This window comes from Suncus etruscus, chromosome 5, assembly GCF_024139225.1.
Source record: "Suncus etruscus isolate mSunEtr1 chromosome 5, mSunEtr1.pri.cur, whole genome shotgun sequence".
NCBI lineage: Eukaryota > Metazoa > Chordata > Mammalia > Eulipotyphla > Soricidae > Suncus > Suncus etruscus.
In genome coordinates, this window is record NC_064852.1 from 5,090,552 (window position 1) to 5,117,569 (window position 27,018).

Below are 27,018 nucleotides of genomic sequence, written 5' to 3' on the forward strand. Positions count from 1 at the left end.
GGACATAAAATTTTTGAAGCAAGAAAATGAAAGTATTGATCATGCCTAAAAACCAACAAGTTAAATTATGGTAAAATGATATATATGGTCAAAGAAAAATATAGATATGAAACTGACTGAATTTTTATTTTTGTATATTATTCTAGTACATTATTTTCTTCTTTCTCTGTTGGATTTCCATTAGTTGTTTCTCTTAGTATTATAAGTTAGTTTCTCTTAAGAGCATCTGCTCTAATTTTATGCAAAATTTTCTCTGATACTGAAATTTTCTGTGATATTCTGTGATTTTGCTAAGTATTAGAATTGCCTGTGAGTCTTCTAAAACTAACCTGAAAGTTTCTAGGTGAGAGATAACAGAAAGACAATTTAGTTTACAGTGTATAATCTATTATCTCTCCCCAAACTACCTAATATGTTTAAAAAAACTGTCTAACATTATTCTCATAATTACATATTTGCAAATTGGAAGCATTCTTATCTGTTGTCATAAACTATGCTAACATATTTATGAAATGGACAATGTGACAAACTGATATCTCATACAGTGCAGATACATCGGCGCACTCACTTAAAATGAAAATCTGACAATATCTAACAAAATCACTCAGTAATTCCTTTCATAAAAATAGATCATAATTTTTTTTCAGAAACAAAAGTGCTATCAAATTGTACTGTAATACATATATTTGTTAACTATAATTTAATACTGTTTTTGAAGGTAAAAAATTTGCCTTACTTTTGAGCATTCATAATTCTCAAGCAAGGAATGTGCCTATAATTATGAGTTTATCACAGATATCTTATGATGTTGAGTATGCTGCTTGATAGAAGAGGTGCTGAAAACTCCATTTTGAGTGTCAACCTATGAGCTTAATCAAGGAATAATATAGAGACATAGAAGATGATTAACTTGATGTTGTAAAAATATAATTCAAGTCACTCAAGAAATAATCTCACCTATTAGAAATCTTATTGGACTCTGAATTGATCATTTATAGATATACAAAATATTTTATTATAATTTACAAAGAAGTTATTGTGAAAGAATAAAATGATTTCATGTAATATAATAAAAATTTTACTTATAGTATAAGACACAATATATAGAAATTAAAAACTGCCCATTTTAAATGTACATAGGATTCTATTTATTTTAAAATAAAACACTTCCAAAAATTGGTCATGAGATATATTTTAAAAGTGTGCCTGCCATGGAGAAATCAGTCAATGTCTTATCAATATTTTCTAAATCTCTTTCTGGAAACATTAAAGGAGTAAGTGAGAATCTCACATAATATTTTCTCAATTCTCATGAACTACAGTATAATAATCTTTCTCTTACTCATCAAGATTATGGCTTCCTGACACAATGGATAGTGCCAAACCTTTTCTATATATGAGATTATGTTATAATGCATACATATAATAAAGTTCATTAAACAAGCTAATAGCACTAAGGATTAGTAGTCTCTGACATCTAATAGTTAAAATGTAAATCTAATGTATAATATAATATTAAATATCTAATGTATAAATAGAAAAAGTATGGTAAATATATGCTGCTTTCTTATACATCAAAGCTAAGATGAATTTCATGGTATGAATTATTAAGTAAGAAATTAACATAATCTAATAATAAAATAGAACAAGTATATTATACTGGGATGAAAGTTATATAAATGTACTCTGATAATATTGTTTTACATGTGATATTTTAAGACTGCTCACCACTGCAGTTTGAAGACACCTGACAGTTAGCAAAATAAAAACAATATATAGAAACCACAATGTGTTCTGTTGCATATTATAGTATGATCAGATTTTTGAGGGAATAAAGGAGAATTACTACATAGGTTCTCAAAATAAAGCCAAAAACAATCATATGGCATCCCCACTTCCCTTGAAACAACATCATTTCATCCAGAAGTCTCTGAATGCTTCATTAAATCCCAAAGATATAGAATAAAAGAAACCAGTATATATAAGTATGCCCACTGAAGTGAAAGAGCAAACAACCTCAGATCTATGCCTATAACCGCAATGTACCCCTTGCTTGATCTCATAGCATTTACTTAACACACATTATTCTATTTAAATCAAACTTGGCTCCTTCTCAAACTATTTTTCTTGTTTCCTTGGCAACCAATTAACAACTTCTGTCCTTAGCTATGCTGCTGTTGGTGCCTAGAAAGTTTCTGGTCCCCAAGTGTTAGTGTTAGCTTCATATGACTTGAACTTTGCTCTTAACAATTTGAAACTGAAGAAAATTTTGAATAAGATAATAACATGATATAAAGCATTTGGCTAAGTGACATAAAGGAACATGATCTGATGTATCATAGAGACAGCAAATAGAAACAGAAAAGTTCTAACTATCAATTAGTTGGAGAAGAGGATATAAGGAATTAATCTTATCCAAAAGTTTCTTATCTATTGATAAACTCCCATCATTCAGTCTAATGTAGAAGTGTTTAAAGCAAGGGTGGGGGACATTGGTGGTGGAAAGGTTGCATTGGTGAATGGGATGTTCTTTTTTTTATAACTGAAACCCAACTGCAAACATGTTTGTAATCAAGGTGCCTAAGTAAAGATAATATTAAAAATAAATAAAACAAGGGACTTATTGTGGGCCTCTTCTCTTTTTTTTTGGGTACATATGTTCAATGTTTTATTTTGTGATCTAGCTTGTTATCAAACAGACATTTCGATTATTCTGCTCTTTCTCCACCTTAAAATCAGCCTTTTCAACGTAAATATCTCTTCCCTTAATTCTGCTTTTTAAAAAACAACAACAACAAAGAAACAAAAACACCCGGTTTTCTCTCCAGAGGGGTTTCAGCTGTTGGGAACCTGAGGTTGATTTGCTTTGAGGCTTTGCAAGGCTATTCTGGCTGCCACTGACTTGGAGATCCGGTAGCTCCGGCCCACACCTTTGAATTTGCCTTTGCCCACCACTTTCACAGTAACTTGGACTTTCCCGTCATACATCCTCTCAGCTGGGCTAAACTTGGCAGCTTCTGGTTCCATTTCAAGCAACTCCCGTACAGGGGACTGGGGCACATTTGCAGAAAACTTTTCTATGAGTGGCCGCATCATGGGGCAGTAGACACGCCAGACTGTCTCCAGTGACATCCCACTGTCCATGTAAATGGCACCAGCTAGTGACTCAAAAATGTCCCCTCGGCCGTGGGGACTTCGATGTCTTCCTCTTTCTCTTCGTCCTCCTTGGATCTCCTTAGCTCGGAGTCCATGCCCTGCATCTCGTTCTTCTCCAGCTGGAACTGCACGAAGTCATCGATGACATGGACGAGCTCAGGGGACACAGCCTTGAAGTATTTGTGATAGTCGTACTTGACGGCCAGGGACGCGAAGATGCTGTTGTTGACCAGGGCCGAACAGAGGAGGACTTTGACTACAGCTCGTGGGATGCCATGGGCCTCTTCTCTTAATCTCCCCTTTCCCACTTTCTATGTGCCCTTCTCTCCGACTCCAGATTTCCCACAATTAGCAGAAATCACTCTTCATGTACCACATTTCTACCATCTATCTCCTAGAAGGAGATAAACTACATATACTTGGCTGTGACAGGTGCCCCTTTTTTAGATACAGGTAATAAAATCTGGGGTAACTTCATTACCAAGTCATTGCTTTTGCAACTTAATTTCTCCTCCATATAACTGGCTTCTCTAAGGACAAAACACTTGTTTGAGAAAAAGAGAAGGGTTTGCACCATTCTTTTCTCCTCCATCTCCTATCTCCCACCTTATTTGTGTTTTATTTTTTCTAAACAGAGGACAATTTGTAGAGTAGCTGAAATAAAAGCAGCTTAACAGATGATGTCCCTGGTCAAAGCCTGTGGACATCATTGAGGAGTTAATTAAATTTCTGTGCCTGGAACAGATTATTAGGCAACAGCTAAGATTGGAAAAAGATTAAACTACTGAATTGCTGGCAGAACCAAAAAAAAAAAAAAAAAGAATCTAAAGTCAGCATTCATCATGCCTCATAGAAGATGAACAATTCGGGAAATGGAATTGGGTGATTTGTTCTGAGCACTAAAGTCATTGAGCCTTGTCCTTCCCTGATCTAAATGTGTGCCATTGTTTCTCTTGTTCAATGAATTCCATCATTCCCCTGTATTCTAGGACCTCCAGAATGCTGGAATCTCTTTTCTTGATATAGACTTTATAAATTTGGATTCACCTGACATTTTTGCACAGAATAGCTATTCACTAATTTTTCTCTCTAATCTCTATTTTCTGTATGTGATATTTGTTTCCACTTTTATTCCATCACTCAGTATTTTAATCTACAAGGTAACTAATGAGGGGGTATTGTTTTAGCTTAATTAATAGCAATAAAATGCATTCTTACTTGATTATATGCACTCTATTGAAGCATACAATCAAAAATTTTTTATTCTCACTGGAAAGCAATGAGATAATATGAAAATGTTTCTCCAACTAGTCTTTTGGTATTTTATTTGTTTATATTTCTTGAGTGCTTATTAGAGGCTAAGGATAGCACTAAAAGTTTTCTACATGCTATCAGTTTTATTTGTCACAAATACACAAATTTATGCATCAGTCCACACTGGGAAGTTTATGTGGCATAGTTGAAGTCAGTAAATAGCTAAACAGAGAGCAAAGGGAAGTCTATTAAGTCAAAATGTGTTTTCATCCTGCCACATTACATTGAAGATGAATCTATCATTAGTGTTTAACATAAAATAGAAATAACAATGGGACACAAGAAAGAAGCAAATAGTTGAATAATGCTGAATATTCTAACTAAGAGAACTGGAGAAGTAAAATTCCAAATAAGAATGAACAAAAATAGGGATATCAGTTAAAAATTAAAAAGGGGAAAGTGCCAAAATGCACCTCTAATAATAATTGAATGCTTGAAGGCAGGTGTAAAGAGTTTCACATACCAGATTCAGCCCTCATTACTGACAGTATTTTTAGAGAAAGAAAATATTTTTGGAAACAGTTTCGCTGGAGCGTAAGCCCAGTGGTTTCAACTGTACTCAAGATAGAAATCTTTTCAAATCTCTAAAAGAGCAGTAGCATTTACCTGAATTAAAGAGCCACAAGAGTCTTTAATTCTTCAAACTAATGAGATTCAGTCACATTGTCAAAAGTCAGGACCTCCCAGTCTCTGATTCCCATCTGAATTTGGCATCTTCACTAAGAAAGAGAAAGAAAGGATTAGAAAAGGTTGAGAGGGAATGACTTCACTCTCTTTAATTCTCATTCCAGTAGAGTAAGTCAATTGGCCTGCACTGGATTTTTTCATTTAACTTGTTTGTGCAGCAAAATGCTCTGGATGCAGATTAACTTTCCCCACTCAATACTGACTAATTGATTCACCTTCCTTGAAGTAGAAGTTCACAAGGTCTTTGGGAAATAGATGAAAAATCTTTCTGTGCTTCATGACTGCCTCCATAAGCTTGACTAAGACTTAGAATCCTAAGTATTTTCCCAGATAATGAGCTACTCGGTTGGGATTAGGAGGGAAATAATTTCCTCTCCCAATAAAAGCAAAATAAAAGTAATTATAAAGATGGTCAGAAATCTTATTTCAGAAACATAGCATAAAAACAGTGTATTGAACATAGTAAAGGCCAGAAGCTATTTTAAGTGTTCTCAGTCTCTTGTTTGACCATCAAGAAAAGCTTATGAGACTTGAAACTCTAGAGATATGAAAATCAATATAATAAGACCTTAAATAACTGACCTAATGCAGCATAAACTTGAAACTAAGAAACTCAAACTATTTTTCTCTAGCAATTAATACTGTACTTTCTTTCCACATTGCCTTGCTCCTGATCAACATAGAATCCCAGTACACTTGGTCTATAAAAAGTCAAATCCAACAATTATTAAAAATAATTACATACTCCATAAACCCAGCAGCTTTTTAAGCTAGAAAATAGTATCAACCTAAAAAAGAAAGGGTGAGTCTCTGTAGGTATATGTAACAAAGTTGGCACTGAAGTATTCAATTATGGGAATAGATATGGCCTTTGATCAAGGAACAAAGCATTTGATTTCAGAAGAAGCAGTGCTGGAAAAAGTAACCTCAGCCTGGACCAGGCTGTGGCCACAGTCACCAGTTCAAAGAAAGCATAAGGTTTTTTTTCCAAAACTTACCAGGAAGTACCTATTTGATCACCAAATGGATATACCACCTGCCAACAGAATAGGCAACTTATGGGCTTTGCTTGGTTGTTCTTTAGCTGCATATCTTGGTTCATCTCTTATCTATTCCTGCTGTGTTTCTCTCACAGTTGTAAGTAACTCAAAAGCACATACTATGTTGTTCCACATCATACACCACTAAGCCTATAAGAAAGAATGATTATTTAGAATTCTACACACAAATCTTCCCTTTGTTCTCTCTGCTATTATCAGTGATTAGGCACTATCAATTATTTTGTGCATTATTATATGCAATATAAAATATGACCTTTATATTTCAAGACTTCACAGATTAGTGACAGAGATATATGCCAACAGCATCAACAATAAAATGGTGACTGCTGATATGGTAGGGATGACCAGTGTGGTATTTTGGATGGTCTAAATGTATGTGCATTTATAAAAGAAAAAAATTTAATAGCAATATATTATAGCATTAATCTTCCTAAACTTTAATTTTAGCACTCTCAAATATTGTCTATGGAGTAGTGAATAGGTTAGATTACACTATTATTCTAACATAGTGAAGAAGATTTTAAACAAGTACTCAGATATATAAGATGACATTTAGTAGTAATTCAAGTTATGTACAAAATAAAACAGGATAATGTGATATTAAATTTCTTAGGAGTGAAAGCACCATTGAAAAATGTGGTCATAGAAAATTACCTGCAGAATTGATACTTGAGTTAAGATTTTAATAAGGAAAAGGAGACAGCAAAAGACTAAGGACCAGATAAGAAAAGTAGTGAGACAAGATCTTGGACCAAAAACACTTTTTATAATGATGCCATAAATTCCATTATTTTTCATTGACCTGGTGTGGCATAGAAGAAAATGAGATTTTTAGACATCATAGTACAAAGGACATAGGAGACTGATGTCCACAGCTATCATCTTTATGAATTCACCATGCTTTCAATGAATTGCAACCTATGACTGAGCACAATAAGGAGAATATATATGGATCAGTCTAGAAGGAAAAATTAATAGAATAGATGACTATGGAACTTCCTGTTTTGAGTAGCCGCATCATTCCTGGGCCTATTCAGCTTCAAAATTTCTCATATTCTTATCTTTGCTAAACCCTGTGACTCTCAGGGGTTACTCCTGGCTATGTGCTCAGAAATTACTCCTGGTTGGGGGAACCATATGGGTCGGAGATGGAACCAAGGTCTATCCTAGATTGACCACATGCAAGGCAAAAGCCCTACTGCTGTGCTTTAACCCTGGCCCTGAAACTTCTCATATTTTTTTATTTCTCTTCTACCTCTTTCTCTCTTTATCCTTGGACAGTCTGAAGACTATCTTCAGTTTTCTCTCCTCCAAAAATTATATATATATATATATATATATATATATATATATATATATATATATATATATATATTCTCTTATAAACTCCTACTTATCAACAAATTGAAGTTACTCACAAAGTTTCTGTTTTAAAGGAAGAAAACTGTAAAGGAATATTTAGGTATTCAAGACTATAAAACTTCCAAAAGTTGAAGTATAATAGATTCACAAATAAATAGACGAATACATTTATATAAAAATAGTGAAAATGTCGGGGCCGGAGAGATAGCATGGAGGTAAGGCATTTGCCTTTCATGCAGGAGGTCATCGGTTCGAATCTCGGTGCCCCATATGGTCCCCCCGTGCCTGCCAGGAGCAATTTCTGAGCATGGAGTCAGGAGTAACCCCTGAGCACTGCCGGGTGTGACCCAAAAACCACAAAAAAAAAAAAAAAAAGAAAAATAGTGAAAATGTCAATGGTAGAAGAATGTCTATATGGATAATAGACTGATAATTGAAACCCAGGACCAGAGATATATAGTTTGGGATGAGGCACAATAGAGCTAAACTTTTGTAGAAAAGTCAAGGTTTGAAATAAACATTATTAAGATCAACTTCCCTAAAAATTAAAGTGTTCTATGAGTAATGAAAATGGAAGAGAGGCTAACAAAGTGAAATAAGCAAGGGCAATATGAGTATCTTTGCTAACTGCTGCTTTTGGTGAATGAAAAGCATAAATAGAAATACATTCATGTGAACAAAGTAAAATGACATTGCAAAAACTTTTCATGAAAAAGAGGCAGAAAGGATGTAGCTTGAACATTTGATGAACAAAATGTTTAGCCATCATTTTTAATGATTTTTTTAATTTTCTAGCAAAGGCTAGACATGTACCATGCCTTATGTTATATCCTTCCTGAGTGTTATTTAATGCTTACTTACATTATTCTATTTCCCACTGGAGCCCATGTGTTGGGGATAGATTTATTGATAGCTCTAATTTTCTAAGTCTTTTCTAGAATCTTAGACATCTTTCTTAGAATACTAAAATGAGTGAGATTTTCCACTGAATTCCATAGACTGTCACTTTTTCTGATGACTTCCTAAAGGCTTTGTTTCTGTCAATTATGTTTCTAAGACACTCCTTGAAGCACGATCTCTCTTTACCTATTCAATCTCTTTTTATAATTTGTAGAGGGACCTTTGTGACTTTTTTTTGGGGGGGGGGCACACCCGGTGATGCTCAGGGGTTACTCTTAGTTATACCCTCAGAAATCGCTCAGGCTTGGGAAACCATGTGGGACACCAGGGGATCAAATCTAGGTCTGTCCAGGGTCAGCTCCGTGCAAGGCAAATACCCTACTGTTGTGCTATCACTCTGGGCTTTGTGATTTTTTTAAAATAAAAACATTACCCATATGATACTTAAATAAAGATATTAGTATTTAAAACAAATTTACCCAATAGTTATAATAGTATACAGAAAATCAGTTCCCAGGAAGATTTATTATATAGTCTATTCTTCTAGTTGGCTATAAATTATAATTATTAAGACATATTATGATGATGTTGCTTAGATGATGGAGTGGGGTGCTGAGAATTTTGGGTAAGGCTGACCTCTTTTGCTTTGTATGGAGAAGTGAGGCAGTAATGCATCTGATCAACAAAACCAATAACATCTCAAATGACTGGAACTTTAGTAAAACACTTGTGTAGTTATTGTCGTGAAATTTAAGATCCATGAGGTAGTTAACAGTTTTCCTGTCATAGCAAACTATTATCAATATGAATAAATAATGTCATGACTTTGAATTCTTTTCTGTAAGTTGTGTTATCTGATGGGAATAATGTGTGGTTGTTTCTGACTTATTTACTAATATTTTGTGCTCTTTTATGTCTTCAACTTGAATAACAAAATTATAATATTTTAATGTGGTTTGGGAACAACAAGGGTTCTTATTAATGGTGCATAAATTTGTCCTAAGGTATCTGCGCATTGTGACAATCATTCTTGAAGTTATTGGCAAAGATCTTAAATAAGATGTATGGTTGTATGGTTGATATTTTTAGGCCAAGGTCATGTGCTGATCATAGATCAGATATCATTAAGAAAATTTCTACTTTTCAATATTTATGACCTTCCTTAAAATGATACGGAGTAAAATATTTTAGTATTATTATCACAATAGTACCAATAAACATTCAATTGTACTCTGGAAAACTCTGTGGGATTTTATTCTCTCATTCTTGCTTCTAGATGAAAGCTCAATATGAATATTTGGTTGGGAAGACTGTCCTCCTAATATGAACAATACCTTTCTCAATGAACTCAAAGCACCAGCTCATATAAACATAAATTTGTAAATTTATAAACATAAATCAGGACTGAGCAATAGCACAATGATTTGCCTTGCATGTGGCAAATCCAGGTTAAAACTTTGGGAACTCCAAATAGTCCCCCAGAATCACCAGCAGTGGTGGAAATAGAACTAGGACTAAATCTGAGCATCACCAGGAAAAAGCCTGAGTATCCTCAGGTATAGCCCTAGAATAAAAACAAAAGAAAACAAAAACAAAAGTCAATTATAAGTTACCTTTAATTCTCAAGACACTGCCTAATGTGGATATTGTTTTATCATTTTAACAATTCTTTAAGTGAATGAACTGAATCACAGAGATATTTTAAAATTAAAATTCTAAATTATACTCTATATTATATAGAGTATAAATTAAGTTATATATTATATATTTATACATTTGTATTTTATTTATTTATACTTATATATTACATACATTCAACATTATAATTACATATAAATTTATATTTGTATTATATAAATTATAAATTAAATTGCATTAGAAACTAAATAATTTGTTGTATAAATTTGTAGATTTGTGTAATAAATTTCATATGATTAAGGAGTAATAAACTTAAGAATTGATTTAAAAAACATATATTCTGGAGGCAGGGAGAAGTCGCAAGGACTGGAGTTCATGCCTGGCATGTACAAAATTCTGAACCAATTTAGTCCTAGTTCTATTTACACCACTGCTGGATGACCTTCTGAGCTCTGTTAGAAAACATAAGCCACTGTGTTTCCATACAGCATAAAACAAAACAAAAGAACCATTGTATTCTGAGCATACACTTATTCTCTTTTAAATTTCTCCTTATAGATTATTTCTCCTTATTCTCCTTATTCTCTTTTAAATTTCTCCTTATAGATTATTTCTCCTTATAGATTATTTACAACAATATTGAATTTGTTCTAATGCTTTGATTTTATCTTGTATATAGGCATATTTTTTTAGGAAATTAACATACATAAATATTTTCCCAGTGTTAGTAATGGGATGGGACAAAGTTTGAACAAAGGCCATTGTAGAGACAGGGTTTCAGAGAGTACAGAACAACTTCTTCGAATTCCTTTACTCTGTTATGAGAACATAGAGCAGAGTTCTAGTTCCTGGAAGTTGAGTAAGGGTGAGGGTCTAATATAAGATATGTATGTAGAATAAGTAATGCACGTATTTAGAGAAAACATGTCACGTTCCTTGTACACTGTTGAAAACTCAAGGCAGTGGTGATAGAAAATAGAAAGTTGAACTAGAATCTGTGTTTGATTTTTCAATACTTTGCAAAAATAAATCAATTAAATATGTTAAAATTCATATTTGGTATTTTGATAAAATTTTAGTTGGAACTTAGGGAGGGCATATTCAACAATTAGTGGGCACTATTACCAGTTCTGTACTTGTAGTAGCTCACTGCAATGCTTGGAGAATTCTGAGGTATTAGAGATTAAAATGCGGTGTTGGAAGTAAGCAAAGAAAGCACCTTAGGCCAATAGTCACTTTTCAATCCATATTTTATTAATTTCACTTAATATAATCATGGTACATATACTTGCATTTTTCGAAGAGGAAACTAAGAGAAAAGGAATTAAGAAAAGGGCCGAAAGGCCTTGAATGCATTGGTGGGGAAATAAATAAGAACAGAATTAAATATCCAAGCCAAAGTCAATGATAGTAGAACCAAGGGACCTAAACCTAAATAATCTAAACTCAAAGGGGCCTGTTACACTGGCAGGTCAGGGGGCAAAGGGTGGTGGGATAGGATGCACCCTGGGTCCACTGGTGGAGGGAGGTCGACACTGGTGGTGGCAAGGGCCCTGATTCACTGTATATCTGAATTCAATGATGAACTCTGTAGATCACAATTGTTTCAATACAATAAAAAAAATTTAAAAATCATGGTGGTAAAAAACCTATGTCCAGTGATACTTTTTTGTTTTTATTTTGTAAGTGATCTCAAGAATAGAACCCAGGATGTCACATATGTGAGCGATATCTTTTTGAAAGGAAAGAAACTATTGGAAAAGAAATCTCTATTGAGAAAAATGATTTAAAAAGTAGTATCTTGACAATTGAATAGCTGCAAAGATAGAAAGGCTGGCATGGGCCTCTAGAGAAAGATTCTGGATCCTTTCCAACTTCATTCCTTTTTCTAGCCATCAAGTGATGGAGATTTGTTGAACACGACACCTGGCTGCTCTGCATTATGGATTTGAATAGAGAGACAAAAGAGAGAGCTAATTGTTTTCCATGCATTCAAGTTTAATTTGGTGCACTTTTAATTAGGTCTCTGATGGGACTGAGAATCAGTTACTTCTGCATAGGCAGCCTCTGACAGCAGGTGACTTCAGAGAGGAAAGGAATGATTATGGAAGCCACTCAGGTCAACCTGATATCAACCTAGTACTTACAGACAGTGCACTGGGAAATGTCAGCTTGATGTCAACGATGACCTGCTCAAGATCAAAAGTATTCCGCATAATTCAGTACATCGTGTTTAGCTAACAGGTGAAATTCCATGAGGTTTAAAAGTGGCAGAAGAGGATCACATTTGAAATTACTGTACATTTGAAATTACTGTATATTATGTACCACAAGATGCACCCATCACCCCCAAAAGATATGTCTTATGGAGCGAATGTCTCCTAGGCTGAAGCCTGAGTGCAGGGTAGGAGAGCATCGAAAAATTATGCATAAAGTGGGGGGCTCAGGGGAAAAATAAAAATAAAAACTATGTGTCTGTGGTTAGGTGCATCTTATAGAGTGAAAAATATGGTATTTTCCAGAAAGAAAAAAAACTAATATTTATTGAACAATTTTATATAACACAGGAGCCATTGATTGAAAATGATTTTCTTCTTATACTGCTGACTATCCTTCCTGATGTATACACTTTTAAAATGGTGGAAATTAAGGTTGATTAGTGTTAAGGACTATCCCTAAATTTCATAGCTGGAAACTAGTAAATTCAGACATCAAATTTGATTCTATGCCCCTCCTAGGTCCTTGGTTCAGTCCCTGTTTTTCTGTTCCAAGTTGGGGTCTAAGAGACTTGATGCAGTGTTCCAGTGATAACTGTTCTTGGCCCTCTTGTGAGGGTTTGAGGAGGGCTAAACATCACCATGCTACATCTTATGATGTTGATGGGTCTTTTGCACTGTACCGGTGATGTGCCAGGGACCAGGTAGTGATATTGGGAATCAATTGGTGTTGACAACATACAAGGTATGTGCTTTAATACCAACTTCCCTGGTTTGTCTAATATTCCATCCTTCTAAATTTTATAATAATCATAAAGATGCCTTTCACTTACAGAAAAAGATATATTTATCTGTAATTTTGGCTTGAAAATTAGCAACATTATTGATAAGTTATTTCTGTATGATTTTAATTTATTTTTTCCTTTAAAAGTTTTAAATGTTCTACATAAAAGTCATAAGTAAGTTTTCAAAGATTTAAGAAACTCTGTTGATGGTTTTGTGGAATAAATATGGGCAATACCTTGTCAAAATATTTCTCCCAAAATATTGTCCCCCAGTATAAATGCATATATAATTTTATTAGACAAAATAATACAGAAAAGTCTTAAGTATTAATTATTAAGGTTTTCAAAAGTCTCACAAACTCAATGCTCATACACTAAACTAATTAATTATAAGATGCCATAAAATGTACTTATTATTTAAAGTAGCAATCTATTAATATGTGAAGAGAAAATGTCTCATTTTATGTTATTGTTGAGGTAGTAACCCCACTATATTTTAGAAATGTGCATTTGTACTTGTTCAGATATATGTTAGAAGTTTCTCATTGACACATCTTTCTCTATATTCTTTGCAGTGCATTGAGCGCTTTGAAAGAAGGAAGAAGAGAATCCATATTTCTCTCTTTTTTCACCTAAGTGGAACAGAAAAACATACTACACTCCATCATCATGCCTGGAATATTTTAAGAAAATAGCAACTCATTTCATTCCACGTTAACCTAGTTTCCTTTTAATAGCTAAAATCAGTAAATAAAAGTAATACAAAAAAGTATTTCTCTTTTGGTAAACTAAACAGATACAAACTAATAAAGGCAAATAGAGAAGTTAATGGATTATTACCAAATGTATTTGAAATCACTACTAAGACAGAAAAGAACGTCAAAATATACTCCAGAAAAGATCTCATATTTTAGGTGTTTCTAACTCTAATCTGTCTTGCAAACAAAGGCAGCCATTATTCAGACAAAATAAACCAATATTAAAGCCAATGAAAATAAAAGATCAGATAAGTTTGGGGTCTGAGCAATAGTATAGCAGGTAGGGCATTAGCCTTGCATGCGGCTGCCTAGTGTTCGATCCCCAGCACCCTCTATGGTCCCCCAAATCTTCTAGAAGTGATTTCTGAGTACATAGCCAGGAGTAACAACTTAGCTCCACTGGGTGCAGCCCCGAAACTAAACAAAACAAACAAAACCTCATAAAATTTTAATTTTTTAATAAGTATCCTTTCTGCTCCCAAAAGTTCTAATCTTAATATATTATTCATCATTTTAGTTGTTAGATCATTCTCCAACAGATTCCCTATGAGCTCATCAGAAAACATTTTCTTGATTTTTGGTTGTTGATAGCAGTTATGGCAGAAAGTAAATTTTTCTGAATAGCAATTTTATCTTTCTTTTGCTATCTTTGAATATTAAGCATATTATTTCATTTTCCTCTGACATAAATATCCTTGTTGAAAGTCTGAAGATGGGTTTTCTTTCCCTTATAACTCATTTAATGCTTTTGTTTTCATGTTCAGATGATTTTTCTTATTTAAATTCTAGCAATTAAGCAAAAATAAGTCAAGAGAAGGAAGACAAATGCCACACGATTGTATTTATATCAGTGATATAAATAAACAAAGGGTGGAAACAGACAAAATCTATACAAACAAAACTCTAGAATCTAACAAAAGAACTACAGTGACCAGAGATGGATGAGAGAAGAGGGTAGAAAAAAAGGAGTGGGTCAGTGAATTGTGATGGATCGGTATTGGCACTTTAATGGTAGTTGTTGTATGGATGTAAATATTTTAAAAAGTGTAAATATTTTAAAAAGTGTGAAATTGGGGCCCGGAGAAATAGCACAGCGGTGTTTTCCTTGCAAGCAGCCGATCCAGGACCAAAGGTGGTTGGTTCGAATCCCGGTGTCCCATATGGTCCCCCGTGCCTGCCAGGAGCTATTTCTGAGCAGACAGCCAGGAGTAACCCCTGAGCACTTCCGGGTGTGGCCCAAAAACAAAAACAAAAACAAAACAAAAAAAGTGTGAAATTGAACTTTTTGTGAACTTGAAAACTAATAGTATTTTTCAGTATCTTTAAACATCATGATTACAAACATGTTTGTCATTGGTTTTCAGTTATAAAATGAAGAATACCCGCCTTCACCAGTGTAACTTCTCACCTCAAAATCCCCCAACTCCATCTTCCTCCACCCATGCGTGTATTGAGACAGGCATTCTATTTCTCCTAGTCACTACTATTGTCATGAGAATTAGTGTAGTTATAAGCTTTATATAGTGGGCCAGTCCTTCCAGCCTTCATCTCTATTGTCTCTGTATATTATTATAATAATGACTTTTAGACTTCTTAAATCCCATAAGTAAGTGAGATTATACTGTGTCTATCTCTCTTCCTCTATCAATGATATTTCAATGAGCATTGGTTGCACTAGCAATTGTGCTATATCTTATCATGATCTTCATAGTCAATATTCTCTTTGTTTGGTTTGATTTGGGGGCTATCTTTAATGTTTCTCAGGGATTACTCCAGACTTTCTACTCAAAGATTACTCCTGAAGATGCTCAAGGGACAATATTTGGTTCTGCAAATCTAACCCCAGACCAGCTATGTGTGAAGTAAATGCATTCTTACTGTGTTTTTGATCTGATCCAATAAACTTGTCTGTTTCACAGTACTTCATTATTCCACTTAAAATCTTTTTTTTTTTTTTGGTTTTTTTTGGGCCACACCCTGTGACGCTCAGGGGTTACTCCTGGCTATGAGCTCAGAAGTTGCTCCTGGCTTCTTGGGGGACCATATGGGACGCCGGGGGATCGAACCGCGGTCCGTCCTAGGCTAGCGCAGGCAAGGCAGGCACCTTACCTCCAGCGCCACCGCCCAGCCCCTTAAAATCTTTTCTTAACTTACAACTGTTGTTATTTATTTCTGTTCCTGATATTTTAATGTTTTAGTTTTATTATTACTAGAATAACAGACATACTTTGCCTATATCTACCAAGTTTTTCATACTCTTGGTTTCTGTAGATTCTTCTTTTTTTATTCTTTACAATTTTTTTAGAGGCTGGAAAAATAGTAAAAGGGATATGTCATGTGCACATGGCCAACCCAAATTGAATTCCTGGCACTGCATGACTGGGTGTGATCCAGGAACCATCCCTCACTTCTTCCCAAAATACAACATTGTCATATATATTAGTGTTTGGTTAAGAATTTATTATCAAAGAATTTACTTCATAGATTTTATGCCCATTTTGTAATTTCATTTTAAAGCTCTCTGTGTTTTTGACTTTTTTTTGTCTTAGAGTTCTTTGTCATTTGTGATTATTTTGATCTTATGATGAGAGAATTCATGTCATTGCTCTTCTCTTTGGGCATATCCTCCTGATATATTGGTTTTTCTTTTATCTTTGTTTGTTTGGACCACACCTGATAATGCTCAGGGGTTACTCTTGGCTCTGTGTTCAGAAATCGCTCCTGGCTTGGGAAACATATGGGATGCTTGGGGGGATCAAACCATAGTCCTTCTTAAATCAGTCCCATGCAAGGCCAAAACCCTACTACTGCGCCACTGCTCCAGTCCCTTTATTTTCTTCTGTGATGTTAAAGCACACTTAGCAGTGCTCAGGCTTACTCCTGGCTTTGTGCTCAGAAATCATATCCAATGGAGCTCTGGAGACCATATGCTGTGAAAGGAATCAAAGCTAGTCAGGGACAAGGCAAGCCACCTTCTATTTCACCGTATCTCCAGCACAGAAATATTTTATAGTACAAGAATATGCTTGTGTTTAATAATTTTATGCAATTCATACTCAATATTTATGCTACTATATAAAAGTTATTTTTTCTGAACACATTTTTCTGTTTTTCTTCTTTCCTTCTTTCTTTCCTCTTCCTTTCTTTACTTTTTCTTTTCCTTCCTTTCTTTTCTTTTTTTCTTCCTTCCTTTTTCTTCCTTCCTTTTTCTTTCTTTCTTTCTTTCTTTCTTTCTTTCTTTCTTTCTTTCTTTCTTTCTTTCTTTCTTTCTTTCTTTCTTTCTTTCTTTCTTTCTTTCTCTCTCTCTCTCTCTCTCTTTCTTTCTTTCTTTCTTTCTTTCTTTCTTTCTTTCTTTCTTTCTTTCTTTCTTTCTTTCTTTCTCTCTCTCTTTCTCTCTCTCTCTTCTTTCTTTCTTTCTTTCTTTCTTTCTTTTTCTTTCTTTCTTTCTTTCTTTCTTTCTTTCTTTCTCTTTCTTTCTTTCTTTTTCCTTCCTTTCTTCTTCTTCCTTCCTTCCTTCCTTCCTTCCTTCCTTCTTCCTTCTTCTTCCTTCCTTCCTTCTTTTTCTTTCTTTTCTTTCTTTCTCTTTCTTTCTTTCTTTCTTTCTTTCTAACTTTTTTCTTTATTTCTTTCTCTTTCTTTATTTTTATTTATTTATCTTTCTTTCTTCGTTTCGTTCTTCTTTATTTTTTCTTTCTCTTTCTTTTTTCCATTTTTCTCTCTTTTTTCCTATTCTTAATTTCCACTCTTTCATTTCTTCTTCCTTTCCAGAACCTGAAATTGAACATAGGATCATAACACCTGCAAGACCTATGCTCTAATTTCAATATCCATTTACATCTTCTTCACTTTAAAAAGAAAGTTTGATTTAGGTTAGTTGTTTTAACCTTTTAAAAAGTCTTTACTGCTTTTACATGTAAAATTAAAAAATCTGATGACTCACTCTCTGAAGTTTGTTGGCATAAAGTGGTTCTCTATGCCCACTTTTATCTAAAGTTTTTTTTTTGTTTTGTTTTTTGTTCTTTTTAGGTTTGCATTCTCAATGACCTACAGCATTTTGCTTTTGCCCACAGAACATTTCTCCAATATGAGGTGGCTCTGTTCTGCAATGAGGACTAACGAATAAGTTATTTTGAATGCCTGGCTTGATTCTTCTAGTCCTTTTCCTAGATCTCTTATTTTCTGTTTAAATCCCTTCAACTGCTTTTTTTTTTTTTCAAATCAACCTGCTATATGTTGTTTGTTTATATATTCTCTTTTGCTTTTCTACTATCTATATTTGTGTATTTATACAGATCCATTGTTTGGAAACAGCCATTCATAATATGTGGTTCTGGAATTATTATCACTTAGTTCTGATAAAAAGGTAATTTATTTGGCTATTTTTTTTGATATGGTGAGTCAAAAAGAATTAAGATTATACTACTAATGGAATTTTCTAGAACCCCAAACTAATTATTTAATATAAAACAAATGACCATACTCTTCCCTCACACCATCCTAAAAAATTCTCAATGCATTTATAGTAAGAATAAACTTATTAATGAAGGGTATTAATTTCTTTATTATGTAACAACCATTTGTTCTTCATATTTCACTTGATTCTTTTATGTTTTGTCAAATATATTTTCTAGGTGGTTTGCAATCTTTCTATATGCTTTTACTTCTGATCTTCTGTTTTATACAAAAATTATCAAATATTAAATTTAAGTTAATTTTTAAGGGGTCTTTTCAATTCTTTTTTTTTGGTTTTTCGGGCTACACCCATTTGATGCTCAGGGGTTACTCCTGGCTAAGCACTCAGAAATTGCCCCTGGCTTGGGGGGACCATATGGGATGCCAGGGGATCGAACCGTGGTCCTTCCTTGGCTAGTGCTTGTGAGGCAGACACCTTACTTCTAGCACCACCTCACTGGCCCCTGTCTTCTCAATTCTTATAATGAAACAACCTGCTATGTCTGCTATGACGCTTAAAACTTACCACTAACTCATATTGTTCTTTCTGAATCATTTTTTGTTTATCTAGGCAATAGCAAAATATAGCCTCAAAGCCAAATTTGGTCAGCCACCTGTTTTTATAAATAAAGTTTCATGGAATCCAGCCATTTATTTATGTACATGCCTATTTTTACACTATAAAGATAAAGTAGAACAGTTGCACAGAGACCATATGTCTTGCAAAGCATAAAATATTTAGTACTGGACATTAACAAAAAATGTTTTTAAACCTTGATGTTCATTGTTTGTTTTCTCCCTCTAGACTGTTAGATTTGTGATATTACTAAGTTCTTGTCTATATTTTTACTACTTGTTTTCTTCACAGAGTTTAGTAGCTAGCACATGAATAGCAATTTTTAATTATTGTGAATGAACCAAATTGATATTGAACTGTCAACATTAATTTTAGGCTATCAGATAGCCATACTTTTGTTTTATAGACTCATAATTTTTAAATGAATGATTAAGACCTTAGTGATATTTGTAGTCAAATAACTTTAAATAGCCAGATGGGTTTTTTTGTTTATTTGTTTTTGGGACATACCAGGAAGTGCTCAGTGGTCACTCCTGGCACTACACACAAAAATCACTCCCAGTATGCTTAGGGACCATATGAGATGCCAAGGATTAAATTCGGGTCAGCCATGTGCAAGGCAAACACCCTACCTATTGTGTTATTACTCTGGCCCCTAATCGGATAATATTTAAAGATAGTGACTCTATGAAAAATAGTTAATACACTATATTTCATAAGGATTCACCTTGAAGACAAGATAACTAGATTTGAAATTTACCTCAATCATCAACTGGCTAAATGACTTGGTAAATTACATGACTGTATACCCATTCAGTTTTGTGAAAAATAATGTGACTGATATTTACATGAGAATATTATCATGCATATTAAATAGGATGAATGCCAAACCTCTCCGTGACTACACATATGTAATAAGAGGATAGATTAAGGTAGAAGCACTGATGTTCACGATAAAAACTATTATTAAAAAAAAGAGCATGGAAAGTAAGTGGTGTAGGGAGAAAGAAAATACAACAATAAAGCAGGAAGTGACTCAATTCAATGAGTGTGTGCCATGTTCCAGGCAATAGACTTTTTGGTTTCCAAGGACTGCTGTATTGCTATACTTAATTCTTAAGAACCTTTTAGGAAGGCATATTATATCTTATTACTATGAATCAGGTATCTATAAGTTTCCTTAGGCTAACATGTAAAGATAGGTATATATCTACTAACCACATTAAAATAGTTCATGCATTCAGGAGTCTTTCACTTGACCTTCCTCAACATAATTAGTGCATACATTCAATTTGGCTACCCTTGAATATTACTGTAAGTACAAAATCATCCTGTCTTTCAGTAAAAACTCCCATTAAGTCCTTATTTTTTATATTTTTACTTTTTTAAATATTATTGAAGCCACTGTTATCTACAAAGTTCTTTGTATTTGAATTTCAGATATACAGTGAGTCAGGGCCATTCCGACCACCTGTGTCGACCTCTTTCAACCAATGATTCCAGAGAGCATCCTGCAATATTACCGTTTGCCCCTGGCCTGCCAGTGTAGCAGGCTCATTTAAGTTTAGATTGTTAAAGTTTAAGTCTCTTGATTCCATTGCTGTTGACTTTGGCTTGGATATTTTGTTTTATACTTATTTTATCTCCTCCAATACATCTGACAAAACCTGACTTCTGTCCCCAGACTTACTATTTTTCTTTTATATTAGTTTTTTTAGAAAAATACATAAATATATGGTGAAACAAAGTAAACTATGTTCCAAAGTTCTCCAAAAAAGGTGGGAGCCTTATTTAAAATACAAATTTAAATAAAAGTATTAAAGAAAAAATGTGGGGTTTTCTGGTGGCAGGTTTTCTTCTTCTCTTTTTTTATATAATTTTTATTTTGATCATAGTGGCTTACGTATTGTTGACAATAATATTTTAGGTACATATTTACATAAAATCAGGGGGGATTCCCATCACCTAATTGTCCTCCCTACACCTCGTTTTTGTCCTACCTCCCATTTCCTCTTCCCTCACCCCCAGGGTGGCTAGAATATGTGGTCCCCTCTGTATCTAACCTACTACTTAGTAGTCTTGCACCTGTTTGGTCTTGATGCCTCCCTTATTTCCCCCTCTAACTGGAGGCAGGACTAGCTAGTTCAAATTGCGTGGTTTTGCCTGAAAAAGAGAAAAGTAATAAACTGTGGTAAGAGTCTAATACACCAAAAATGGCTGGTGGCAGGTTTTTTGTTATTTGTTTTCACAGAGGAACAGCAAAAGGACTATATACAACAAAGAGATACATTATGTATATACAGATGGACATTGGGCAGACATTGAAGTGGCCAACACATACACTCCCTCACATACATAGACACTGAGGATAGATCCATGAGTTACAATTGAAAGCCAGCAAGTCAGATCAGATGAAAAATTCACATTTTCTAGTCAAATGTTCATTGGTGTGGGTAAATTTTACTAAAGAAAGATTTCCTGCATTAGATTGTGTATAGAGCATTCTTACTCATAATTTTCAAATTTAGAAAACTAAGCAATATGACAATGAGCATTGTAAGAAAAGTCTACACATTAAGTATCCACTAGCAGGTCTATCTCATCCAAAATTGTTTCCTGAGAGCAAACTGAAATGATGAGCATTAGATATAATGGTAAACTACCTTTGATTGAGAAAATATTATAATAATATAATGAATGATCAATGTAGCAGGACTTTATGGCATGAAGTTGTGTATTCCATTGTTATCTGTGGTCATAAACATTAGATGATATTAGCAGTCATAATTTAATGGAAAGTAAATAATTAGAAATTTTGTCAAGACATTACCTTAATGAGCACTGTCTTCTGAGTCTAATATAGGAAAGCATTGCAATGTGAATTCAGGGAAACCAAGCTATATTTCCAAGTACTAATGTGGACAAAAAGATCAAGGAGTTATTACAGACTATTAAAATTAAGACACTAATACTTCTTTTAGTGAGCACTGCAGTGGTAGTCCATGGCTTCCAAATGCATTCTGCACCTGTTTCTGTGGATAAAAGCATTAGGACATTATTATAGACATCTAAAAAGGGCATATTATTGGACAATTGATCAATCTAAACAGTTGTATTTGTTGCTGAAAGTCTCTTTGAAATATAGAAGAGAATATACACATTTGTGTTTCTTCTTTTCCACTCAGTTGCTTCTCTTCTCTCTGTACTCTAGGCTAGATTTCAACCCCTATATCTGATGTGTTGAGTGCAAACGTTTTCTGCCATTCAGTTAGCTGTCTTCAAATTTTAGCTCATATTTCTATTGCTATACAGAAACTTTTTAGTGTAATGTAGTCCTATTTATTTAGGTTTGATGCTATAGCTTTTGTCTTCAGCAACCTATCATCAAAAACTTCTTTGAAGTCTAAGTCTTGGAGTGTTCTACCTAAGTTTTCCTCAGTAAACTTTATGAATTTGGATCTAATCTCAAGACCTTTAATCCACTTTGAATTGACTTTTGTGTAAGATTCAATCTTTAGTTACTTACACATTATTATCCACTTGTTCCAACACCATTTGTTGAAGAGACTGTCTATTCCATTTCATATTTGATTTTCTTTTCAAAGATAAGTAAACCATATACTTGGGTTTTTGCCACTGAATATTCTATTCTGACCCATTGGCTTAAAAATCTGTCTTTGTTCTAATACCATGCTGTTTTGATCTCTATAGCTTTGTATTAGAACTTTAAATTAGGTAATGAGATGTCTCCCAATATTTTGACTACCCTAGGTCTTTTATGGTTTCACACAAACTTAATAATTGATTGTTCTAAGTCCTTGAAGAATGTTGTCTGAATTTAAGTTGGTTGAATTGTTTATCTATAGATTTAATTGTAGGCTAGTGACTCTTTTATTTCCATTGCTAAACCATTAAGTATTGATTTTAAGTCCTCATCAATAAGGCACAGGCATTTGGGTGGATTGGAAATTTGCCAGGATTTTTCTCCATACCCCCAACTGTAGGTGTCTTCCTTAGTTTCCCCATTGATCTTTGCATTTAGTGGTTTGGAATGCTGAAGCCTTAAGGTGTTTAAGAATGTGATTCATTGAACTGTCTGTATGAAAGGTGGCTTGAGAAATATCTTTTTAGATGTTATTTTTCTAAACAAGAAAGGTTATCTCACTATGATAAAAAAATATATATATTGCCAACTAGTTCACTGGTTTTTCAGCTAGGGGTTGAGCTGGATATTTCTATGGAAACCATGTGCTAGGTCCAATCCACTAGGAACTATCTGATATAAATCAAAATGCCTTCACATCCACAGTTTGGAGGGTTAATGGGAAGGGCAGGGATTACCTTGTCCTGCCCACACACAAATATGACTGGCCAAAGAAGTCAGAGAATTAGTACAGGTGTTGAAACCCAGAAGGACCCTAAGGACAGCCCTGTTCAAGTTTGGTTGGAGTGATTACAACAGGGCAGAGGTGGTTCTCTGTTCCTGGTCAGACATAGACCTGACTGACCACAGGGGGCAGATGATCAGGAATGGCCCCATTTAGTCTTTCGACCATAGCCAGATGTCAAAAGAAATCCATTGAAGAGACTAATTTTCACTGAGGTGTTCACGGTGAAAACTGTTTAATTACTGCTAATTCTCTGTTCAGATATAAGCTCTTGTAAGTTTAGATTTTGTACATTCAAACCTGTTGGCATAGGAAAGGTGCCAGCCTAATAGCAGGGAACATCAATTTGATTGCTCTGTAATAAAAAGAATATTGACTTCTCCGAGCCAGGAATAGCTTTAACCTTCCTACTCTGTTCTCCCAACTCTTGCCTGGTACTTGATAAAGTGAGCGGGTTTGCTTATGCAATTTCAGTAACAGCAGCAGAAGAAGTCATACTTCTAGTAAAAGCCATAGGAATTAACTGCTTAGATGCCAGAATGTGTAGCATGCATGCTTTTCAGTGATTTAATTAACCTGTAAGTAATTATTTGAAGATGTTATACATCAAGAATGCTTTATTGATAGGAATAGTGGAGCCAAGACAGATAAAAGTAATGCCTAAGTTATACTACTAGGAATTCACTATGCCTGAACCTTTATTAGAATATTTAATTAATATTTAATGTTTTAGAAATTTATACCTAAATAGTCAGAACTAATATGAACAGTAGTAGCTAACTAAACTTTCACAGAATAAAGGACTCAGATATATCAAGATTATTTTTGTTCCTACTATTTCCGATATGATGTTTGCTTGATGCTATAATTTAACACATCAGCAATGTACATTGCAATGTCTAAAATATGATCAAATAGCTCACCTAGAATTTTTACTCTCTTCAAAATAATCAAACTCATCAATAATTATCCACTATATGTTGACAAAAATTTAACTATTAGATCTTTGGGGTGGGATGGGATGATTTCTCTCATATGCCATTTCCATGTTCAAAATTTTTCCAAAGTAAGTAACTTCAAGCTTTCATGTGGCATTGTATGAACCCATATTTATAAAACGGTGCTTACAATGAGCTTCTACAATTCACTATAAGCAGTCTAACCATCCTATGTTTCATGTCTACTCTACATTCTACTTACCCTTATATTGCTAGAATGACTTTCTGAAAGCATATAAAATATAGAAAATTCATAAATGAATAAATACATATAAATTTATTCTATAATTTGTGGTTATAAGGGAGTTACTGTGAATGATTTTCTCATATCCTATATTTATAGCTATCATATGCTTACATGCGAATTTGTGACTACTTTTGTCATAGAATGAACATTGTCATCCCTTATGTTGCAGCTTCATTTAGTGTAGGAAGGTAATGGACTTCTAATGACATTATTAGAGTTAAATGAAGTAATTGGCCTGAAGGACTGATCCTATAATATTTATGTATTTATAAAGCAAAGAAACCAGAGATTTTTCTGTCATTTCCTTTCCTACCTTGCTTTCTTTCTTCAACCTCCCATCCCACACTCTATTTTCTCTCTTTCTTATTCATATGATCCAGGAAATTGTCATAACAAGATTGGCAAGGGCCAGAGCCATTGCACAGGGGTAGGGCATTTGCCTGCTATGCTCTAACCTAGGATGGACCTCTCTTCGATCCCCTAGTGTTCCAGATAGTCTCCCTAGCAGGAGTGATTTCTAAATGCCTAGCCAGGAGTAACCCTGAGTGTCACCAGGTGTGGTCCCCCAAAACAAACATACAAACAAACTAAAAGAATGGAAACTGCATACTAGATAAGAGAGAGTAGTTGTCTTTACAGGTATATATACATTGTTAATCCTCCTCCCTTCCTATCACCATTCTTCCCATTTCCTTCCCTTCCCTTCTTGTTTTCTTCTTTCCCCTTCCATTTCCTTCTTTTCCATTCCTGCCCCATCTTCTCCTCCTTTTTTTCTATTTTTCTTGGTCCATACCCAGCACTGATCAGGGATTACTCCTGCTTCTGCACTTTGGAATTATGCCTGACAATGATAGGAAAACCACATAGGAAGATGGGTATCGAATCTGTTGGATGTGTGCAAGGTAAATGTCTTACCCTCTGGACTATCTTTCCTACCTCCTCCTTCTCTTGTACTTCTCCCCTTTTCTCCCTTCTCTTCATTATTATTTTGGTGACAGTCCCGTACACATTTGGTGCTAGCCTCATCGGGTCTAACATAAAGGGGAGGGAGGAAAAGGAAGAATATATTATTTAAAAATCTACTCCTGGATCTGGAATGATAGAACAGTTGGGAAGTCTTATCTATGCACGGGACATTTCTGAATTTTATCAACTGCATCCCATATGGTCCTTTGGACACTTCCAGGAGTAATTCCTGAGTTCCAAGCCAGGAGTAACCTGTGAGAATCATAGGGATGGCTAGAAAAAAACATTCTTTCCATCCCTCCCCTCCTCTTCATTACTTAATACGTATGTGTCTTAGTTTCTCATAGGGAATCACACACTTCATTGATGGTGTTCAAATATCTCTGGCTGCTGTGAATTGAAAATTTCACTCTCTGTTGCAATATTAAAGGTTTTCCAAACAGTACACAAATGGATGCACGTGCTCTGCATACCAGTGGCATTGGTGTTTGAACTCACTTTTAAATATATATGTAGTCACTGTTACTCCTGAGTCGTTTCCTAGGGGATAGAATTTAAGAACACCTTATTATAAACTTCTAGCCTCGAGGATTGTGAGAAAATAAAGACCTTTAGCTTAAAACAACCAGTCGATGGTGTTCTTTTATGGTAACTCAAGCAGATAAATACAACATCTGACAACATCTCTATGTGATCTTGTACAAGTCTCTTATTTCCTTTGAGGTACACATCAAAGAAAGGATTAAAATAAAACATGTATAAGATACCTTCTTGATTTAATTTTCATGATCTTGTATTTCTATGGTGCCACTTATCTTTTCTAGGCAGTCTTTTTTGAAAATCTAGGTAGAAACAAAAACACCTGAGTCTGCTTTGAATCCTAATAATGACATATCAGAATAATCACGTTTTAGTTGTGGTAGAAAGTGAAATATTTGTACATGGATTAAAACATTTCTTGGGGGCATTATAATGCATGTTCCTTATGGAGAAGAATGGGCTTGTCCATCATTGTCTGTTGACTTTTATTCAGGCAGGTGCATTAGAGTCACTTGGGATAATGTATTAAAATGCAGAGCCTGTATTAACTCCATAACCTAGAAAATATATAAAAAAATTCTCATTATTAGCAAAAACAGACATTAGCAATAAAGCATAAAGTTGCCAATTAGTAAATCGAAATTGACAACAGAGAGCCATATTTATAGCTTGGGCTCCAATGAAATACTATATGATCTTGAGTAAGCCATATTCTTATCATGATCTATATTTCCCGTTTTGTTAAATCAATGAGTTTGGTTGAATGGTATTTAATATAGCATCTATCCCTAAGCACAAAGTGATTAATATTAGGATATTAGACACTTTTATCAATACTAAGGTGAAATATAGCTTAGTATGGTGTGAATTAATTAAGATGTTTTAAGTACAACATACAAAAGCATATTGAAAACACTGGCCTCTAGCTAATCTTAGATCTTGCCCTATATTAAATTCACTAACTTTTCTGTTA

At 34.2% G+C, this 27,018-nt stretch overlaps 1 protein-coding gene across 1 annotated transcript; it reads right to left on the reverse strand.

Annotated features, from left to right (window-relative positions):
- Window positions 1-2,716: 2,716 nt before the first annotated feature.
- LOC126009389 (endoribonuclease Dicer-like) lies at window positions 2,717-25,565 on the reverse strand. Its single transcript, XM_049773794.1, is given in 3 exon segments — window positions 2,717-3,182; window positions 3,185-3,467; window positions 25,455-25,565. Coding segments are annotated over 3 exon segments (741 nt in total). The 3' UTR covers window positions 2,717-2,835.
- Window positions 25,566-27,018: the final 1,453 nt, after the last annotated feature.